Genomic DNA, 8,604 nt, shown 5'->3' with positions numbered 1-8,604 from the left:
AGATTTTGCACTTTACTGGCATTCCCACATCAAGTGAATTATTGTTTCTCTTTCAGAGATACAGAAAGTGCACATATGACTATCTACTATACCATATTTATAAAAATTATAATCTGTGGTAAGAATATAATGAGATATGCGATATTGAAACCATCGAAGTTTAGTATATTTTGTTACTTTATGTGGAATTTTGTATATTTTACTCCATTCTCCTTCAGCAAATAAGAGCTGTTCATGTCATTTTGATTTGCCAGTAGTGTCTGTTTTGTTAAAAATGTTATAAAAGAGTTTTGAATCATTGATACTTGAGAGGAAAAACTGTAAATTCGGAGGTAGGACTAATAACTAGTGGGGTGTTTTGGGGTAGAGGGTATGGCAGACATTTCCGAACTGCAGATACTAATCCTTCGACCTGAAGAAAAATTTGTATGTAATTGATATTTTTGCGGAAGTTCTTCAAACGAATAAAATGTAATGTCCTATCAACTCTTTAGAAGGTCTGCAATAAGCCCATTCATACATTGATAAGTGATGTCACTATATCCAGTTTAGCCCCTCTCACTGGTGGTCTGACTTTGATGGTTTGTCTATGTAGCAATGTACTCCTGATTTATACCATGATTCATAGAAAAGTGCAATTTTTTCAGCAATTTCTTGTCCATGCTAAACTGTCCAAGCCTTTGAAGATATATACATATACTGTATTGATAAAACTTGTAGCATAGTTCCATCCTCTGAAGATGATGCTCAGTGCATAGCTTAAGGTCACTGTGACCTTGATCTCAAGGTCATATGTCAAATAAGTGTTAATTTTTACAATAGTCCGACGTAGTGTACACCTGTACAATAGTCTGACGTAATGTACACCTGTACAAAAGTCCGACGTAATGTACACCTGTACAATAGTCCGACGTAGTGTACACCTGTACAATAGTCTGACGTAATGTACACCTGAACAATAGTCCAACGTACTGTACACCTGTACAAAAGTCCGACGTAATGTAAATCTGTACAATAGTCTGACGTACTGTACACCTGTACACTAGTCCAACGTAATGTATACCTGTACACTAGTCCGACGTAATGTACATCTGTACAATAATCCGACGTAATGTTCACCTGTACAATAGTCCAACGTAGTGTACACGCGTACAATAGTCCGACGTAGTTTACACCTGTACAATAGTCCGACGTAGTTTACACCTGTACAATAGTCCGACGTACTGTACACCTGCACAAAAGTCCGACGTAATGTACATCTGTACAAAAGTCCGACGTAGTGTACATCTGTACAAAAGTCCGACGTAATGTACACATGTACCATAGTCCGACGTAATGTACATCTGTACAATAGTTCGACGTAATGTACACATGTACCATAGTCCGACGTAATGTACATCTGTATAATAGTCCGACGTAGTGTACACCTGTATAATAGTCCGACGTAATGTACACCTGTACAAAAGTCCGACGTAGTGTACATCTGTACAATAGTCCGACGTACTGTACATCTGTACAAAAGTCCGACGTACTGTACATCTGTACAATAGTCCGACGTACTGTACATCTGTATAATAGTCCGACGCAGTGTACACCTGTATAATAGTCCGACGTAATGCACACATGTACAATAATCCGACGTAATGTACATCTGTACAAAAGTCCGACGTAGTGTACATCTGTACAATAGTCCGACGTAATGTACACCTGTACAATGATCCGACGTAGTGTACACCTGTACAATAATCCGACGTAGTGTACACCTGTACAATAGTCCGACGTAGTGTACACCTGTACAATAATCCGACGTAGTGTACACCTGTACAATAGTCCGACGTAATGTACACCTGTACAATAATCCGACGTAATGTACACCTGTACAATAGTCCGACGTAATGTACACCTGTACAAAAGTTCGACGTACTGTACAATAATCCGACGTAATGTTCATTTGTACAATAGTCCGACGTAGTGTACACCTGTACAAAAGTCCGGCGTAAGTCCGACATAGTCTATATGTTTTTATTATATATATGCACACCATAAAATATGGGATCTTACATGAGTGGTATCCACAAGTGCAACATTCTGTTTATCTCCTATTCATGATAATATAAGTTAAAACTCTAAAATTAATTTCTATTCTATCAGACAGGTCGACTCGAACGTCATGTGGATCCCAACAGAGGCAATCGTGTGACGTCATAATTATTTATGACGTCACAATATTGATGTGACACATTACATTCATTATAAGATATATGACATCTTTTATATGATATCTTATATAGGACATCTCATCTTATATACTTTATAAGATATCTTACATTAGTTGGTTAAGTACTGGATCAATATTGTTCAATGAATAAATGACAACATTACTTGTCATATACGTCACAATATGGTACATGGCGGCATAGTAGTACGTGTTAGAGTCATGTGATAAATTTCTTTCAAATATGTTTAGTATGTTGTATTAGTATGGTTTATTTTTCTCCTTCTGGGTTTCCTTCTGGTTCTTCTATAATAATATCTTGTCCGGGTCATAACTTCTATAAGCCGCTGAAAATATGTTGATGGAACATGGAGGATGTTTGTATCTCCTAAAGCTAATGTGCAGTGCACTGTCGTTAGGTCACTCTGGCCTTGACCTCCATGCCAAAGGAAAAATAAGTGCAAATTTTATATAATAAAAAAACAAAGTAGGACCATAACCTCTGAACTGTTGAAGTAATGTTGACGATACTTGGAGGATATTTGCATCACCTAAAGCCGGTGTGCAGTGCACTGCAGTTACGTCATTGTTGACCTCAGGGTCAAATAAGTGCATTTTCCCAGCAACTTTCCAAGCCTTTGAAGATATATATTGATAAAACTTGTAGCATAGTTCCATCCTCTGAAAATGATGCTCAGTGCATAGCTGTAGGTCACTGTGACCTTGATCTCAAGGTCAAATGTCAAAAATAAGTGCTATTTTTTTCAATAATTCTTTAGTGCGCGGCAATTTTTTTAACTCATCTTAATGAAAATTGCTCGAATACCATAATCATCCACTGACGAAGTGCAGTTCATTGTCATTGTGACCTTGACATTAATGTCAAAGTTCAAGTAAAGTGTGAACTCTGTCCAGGCCATAACCCAATGCAAAGTAGTAATTGAGAAGATGAGACACGTACATCGTGTTTATATTTTTGTTAACAGAAACAACTTCTAGTAAGTTAGATACTCCGGTCGGCATATACCTCCTGTCAGTTATAACTCGGGTAGAATTGAAATCAGACCCCTTGTAAGCCGATGCCTATGGGTGGCGGTCCGTGCCAATAACGGCATAAAGTAACACTTTAAAAAAGTAACGCGTTACTTTTGCATTTTAACGTGTTACTTCTGCATTTTAACGTGTTACTTCTGCATTGTAACGTGTTACTTCTGCATTGTAACGTGTTACTTCTGCATTTTAACGTGTTACTTCTGCATTTTAACGTGTTACTTCTGCATTGTAACGTGTTACTTCTGCATTTTAACGTGTTACTTCTGCATTTTAACGTGTTACTTCTGCATTGTAACGTGTTACTTCTGCATTTTAACGTGTTACTTCTGCATAGCATAGAATAAATAAAGAGAAGTTAGAAAACGTGTTTCACACCCATGGGGATTGGTCCATACATATATGCCCTAGTATATATGGTCCGTTGGGTTGGGAATTCGATCCAAGTCCATATACGAACATACCAAATTAACATGAGAGCATTTGACAAGTAGAATTCAAAGAAAAGAAATTGCATATGTTATCTCAATTATTATCATAATGAATACAATAATATTGTAGAAATCTAGATTGTGGTTAATAAATAACCAGACATCAATTAATATCCATGAGCAGACCTCCCTGTCAATGCTTTATCATCATGTCTATGAAGATTTATTATAATTAACAGTATATTATACATGTATGTATAAAAACACAAAATATTTGTTATTAAAGTGAATATTAAATAAACTTTTATAGCATGACTCTCTCGCTTTTTAAGAATTTCTGAAATAAGTCACGAGTGCATCACGCTCATATTGTCCAAGTGTTCGGCTGGCTTCAGCAATTTTAACAATTAAAGCTGAGTATGACACAATTCAATTACCGTTGTTTGCGCAGTGATACGAGGTAATCATTGTAAGGAAAGGTGGTGGATAAATAGACGATCGAACGACAATCACGGCGGCAGAGCATGGATGTCATGTCCTCTTTTTGATTGGATGATTATGCAAAATGCCCGGATACAACTATACATTTACCTATGTCGTGAAGAAATTATAGATGGCGGATGGATTTTGTGAGCCCGATCTTTTAGAATTTTAGCTACTTTCCCGAGGAGGAAAGTGGTATCCAATCTATATCATGGTTTGTAAAGAATTCGAGGAATTATGTGGAAAATTTGGGAGTCTAAGTCCTCATAAAAGGATAGATATCATGTGCGGAATGCTACGTATGTGCTTGCCTCCTGAGTTGAGATTCATAGGCTCCGTGGTTGAGGATCTAGCGAAAAAAGATTATCACTTTTTACGAGAACATGAAATCAGAGCAAACAGTCAAGAAAAACTTAGTGAAATTAAGCATAACGATCCACATGCACTTGCTAATAGCATGGCCCTAAGCCTTGCCCTCTTACATTCATGGAATGCAAGTTGTGCAAACATCATCTTCGAAATTTTATCCAGCAACTTGAAAAGTGCTTTCGATGTAACTTGGTCTACAGATACTGCAACGCGAGATGTGATTTTATTGGTGCTTATGATGGCTAAAAACCATCCTGCTTTTACATTTTATCAAAAGACTGTCATCGGTGAACATAATGAAAGACAAAATATCTTGCTGACGGTAAGTTGAAGTAGGTCACTGAAGTCGTTATCTTTAGTCTCAAAGGGTCTTTGCATGTTGGCAGAGTAAATCAAGCAAGTTCTATATACATGCCACCCTGTTTCACAGTAAACATTAACAGAGTTCCACAAAATATGCTATTCCAGCAGTTTGTACTGTAAGCATGTAAACAGTGTTGTGGCAACAGAGCACAATACAGTGTAACAATATATAATCACAGAATACCTCATCAGAGATCCACAAACTTGCTTTGGTAATGCATTTTATTTTTTACCAGTCGTAGGCCTAGAATGTACATGACTGTAATTGTCATGAAGCATATCTATAAGTTTTATTATATAATTACATAACAATATAAAATTATCAATATTCAATAGCATTCATAAGCTTTGTTGTTAATTGAGCTACCTTAATTAATAATAGTTGGACCAAGTCATTTATATTGCATTGAAAATGTCCTACATTAGATCTAAATGGTGTTGAATTAGTTTCACTTTAACTGGACAGTGTTCATTGTACACATGTATTCGCAATTGCTCATATAGCCTGCAGTAGATCTAGTTACCATTATCAAATCGCACCTGCGCATGCACTGCCCATGCCATGGACCACAAAGTAACACCACACATATATAGACAACCTGCCAGATAATATATATATAAGTCTTAACTCAATAAGGTTAAGCGAGTAGACTAAAGAGCTGATAATGAGTATCACAAGAGTCATCTGACATGATAAAACTGAAAAGTTGTGATATGCAATTCATGCATAAAGTTGTGATATATGCAATTCATGCATTCATTCATGCAAGTATTGCAATTCATGTTTAAACCAAATTATATTTGCTAGAAGTTGCTGTTAATCAGTTTGACTAAGTGTTTCAAATTTAAAGCACTAGCTATATATAGCAGACAACATGAAAAGTAATAATTAGCACAAAAATAAAATATATTCACACAAGGGACACATCTTAAGATCATAAAGTTTTAGGTGTCGCACCACAGTTTCACGATTGTCTACTGTATTGTGATGTATGGTAAAAGTAGTGATACATTGAATGCATTTAAGTGTGTTTAAAATGAAGTGATTCTTATGTACCTAAATGGTGTTTATACCGTAGGATTTTTTCAGTTGCATCTTAAACATAAAAAATATTAATGAGTCTGGATCCCATATATAAATATAGGCAAGAAATATTAGGTACTCAAAGTTATGTGTTGAATTCCAAAGGAAAATCATGAATCCAACACTCAAGTATCTGTCCCAAAATCCCATACTGAAAATCATGATAGATCAATATTAATGTTGTTTTCTCAAATTTTGTATTTAAAAACATTACATCATTAATAGCGTGAAAGCTATTTAATCAATGCTTGATCATTTGGTTATTGTTTGAGCTTCTGTAAGTGCCTATCAACAAAATCAAAATGGCAGACACATTTAATATTCCATCAGTTTGGTGAAGTATGATCTGTCGTCACAACAATAAGTATTACCATTCCTGACCCACTTCTAGCTGCTTACAGTATAAGTTGGCCTTGTAAGGCTAACTGACAGATAAAACAAGAGTTGCAGAAGACAACATATAGCTCACTGATGGGGTTGAAATTTAGAAACAATTTTTTAAAAGTTGGTCAGAAGTCAAAGGAAAGGTCTTGTCACAAAGAAAACATATATGGCAAATACCTTTCTCATGTGGTTATTATACATATAGTGGCCAAAGTTGAAGTTTGATACAGTACATAAAAAATCGTTTTTATTACGAACAAATAGTGAATTGCAATGTTAGCTTATATAATTCAGATATGGTAATCATGAATTACGTTGGTGAAGTATGCAATACAACCGCAATAGAGTTAACGTTTAATCCCCCCCCCCCCCCCCCCTCCCCAATATTAATGGTGAAAGTGAGTGTTGCAATTACCCCAATAGTGAAAAATCCCTGCAATAGTCAGTTCTACTAGATATCCAAATTTGTTTACACTGATGTGGAGAGAAAATCAAAGATTATAATTAGCTGATAATGATGTATTAATAACAAGTCTATTACTTTGCATTTAAATGGTTAAATAATGAGATGTCTTCCTATAATGCTTGTCAATATTTTAAGGGATTTAGATTGTCACATAATTGAGGTTTTAGTTCCTCTATATTGAAGTATTATCATGCTTTGGAAAATTGGAATGGAATAAAAATTGACATATCCTCGGCATATATAATAGGTTTGTAACAGGAGAAAGAGAAAATGTAGCAGCCAGACCAGGGTTCGAACCGGGACCCTCCAAACTCTAGACTGACACTCTACCAACTGAGCTACCTGGTCGCCAATTATCGACTCAGTCCAGTTCCACTGCATTCCTCCTTCCTTTTTTTCAATTCTTCAACCCCGAAGACCACAAGTTCGGACATCCCCTTTTCTCTAAGCATAATCCCAATTAATGCTTTAGATATTATAAGAGTTGGGAAGCTTGCCAATTAAGTAACAGGGGAAAGAGAAAATGTAACAGCCAAGCCAGGGTTCGAACCCGGGACCCTCTGAACTCTTAGACACTCTACCGATGCAAGTGAGCTACGTGTATACCTGGTTGCCGTTGATCAACCCAGTCCATTTCCGCTACAGATCTGTTTTAAATCATAGCTTTTCAACATTTCCAACAATGCAGTACTGATTAATATAATGATTGTCAGTATATATATATGTACATGTAGATTATATATATACGGTAAGTTTGTTATGTTCAGTTGGCCATGGAGGGACAATATGGCTTTGTTTGTTGTCTTTAAACTTGTACTGTCAAACAAAGATATAGCATCTTTTAAACTGTACTACATCAGTTCAGATTTTTAACTTCAACTACTTGGTAATATGTGTCAACCTGTTATTTGCATTTACTTATCTCCGGGCAGTGAGCCAAGCTATGACGTAATTAACAGCCTATTAGAGGTGTATTTACATGTCATCAATATTAAATCAATTGTTTTGAGCATGAGGGACCAGAGTTTGACATCAATATATTTTCAGTAAAGTCTTTCCCTTATAGTGTGGCTAGCATATGTGAAACAACTTGTTCAAACAATATGATTCTGCCAGTGTTCATAGACCTAAAAATTAAATATACTCATATATTATAGTAATTGAGTCCAGTGAAAAGAACTTCTATTATGTTCCTGTACTTGAAAATAACTATAACTATATATATACGACAGGACCATAGCTATATAAGTACACGTTATACCATCTGTAGAACACATATTCGTTATATAATTTATATTATGTATAAGTATCAATCAATGATATCAGCATATAATGTAATTTGCATTGGATTAGAGAATCCAAGTCTCACATACCAGTATATATGTAATACGAAGGAGTTATGAAAAATACTCTGCCTGTGTTGGGCTTCAAGTAGCGACCTCAAACTCTCCCTCTCTGGAGTAGATAAGGTGATTCCTACCACGTGCACTAGCTGTCCAAAGGGAAATTCCTCACTTGCCTGAGAGCTAGTAAGGTGATCATGACCTTTATATACTCTCCACTTTTACATACATTTATACCTATATAAACACGGTAACTATATATATATAGTATCATGGTACTTTCCTAGTGATGATAAAATCTGTAAACATGTATACCAGAATTAAGAAATATTACATCCTTTCAAGCATTCTGATACACATAAAAACATAAATGTTCTTGGGTACATAACCAGTATATATATACTAAAGTACCAAGG

General features: G+C 35.7%; 1 protein-coding gene across 4 annotated transcripts in view; it reads left to right on the top strand.

The window, feature by feature from the left end:
* The first annotated feature begins 4,076 nt into the window (after positions 1–4,076).
* The window catches only part of LOC117337495 (zinc finger CCHC domain-containing protein 2-like), a 38,636-nt gene continuing 34,108 nt past the window's right edge, over positions 4,077–8,604 (top strand). For all 4 annotated transcript variants that reach the window (XR_004534848.1, XR_004534847.1, XR_004534846.1 and 1 more), the window contains exon 1: positions 4,077–4,870. Coding sequence is in view for 1 of the 4 variants with exons in the window: in XM_033898500.1 (XP_033754391.1) it covers positions 4,391–4,870 (480 nt within the window). In the remaining 3 variants the exon portion in view is untranslated. The remainder of the gene's footprint in view (positions 4,871–8,604) is intronic.

Source organism: Pecten maximus, chromosome 11 (assembly GCF_902652985.1).
Source record: "Pecten maximus chromosome 11, xPecMax1.1, whole genome shotgun sequence".
Classification (NCBI taxonomy): Eukaryota; Metazoa; Mollusca; class Bivalvia; order Pectinida; family Pectinidae; genus Pecten; species Pecten maximus.
Note: the sequence above shows the minus strand (reverse complement) of the source record. Positions and strands in the feature narration are given on the sequence as shown.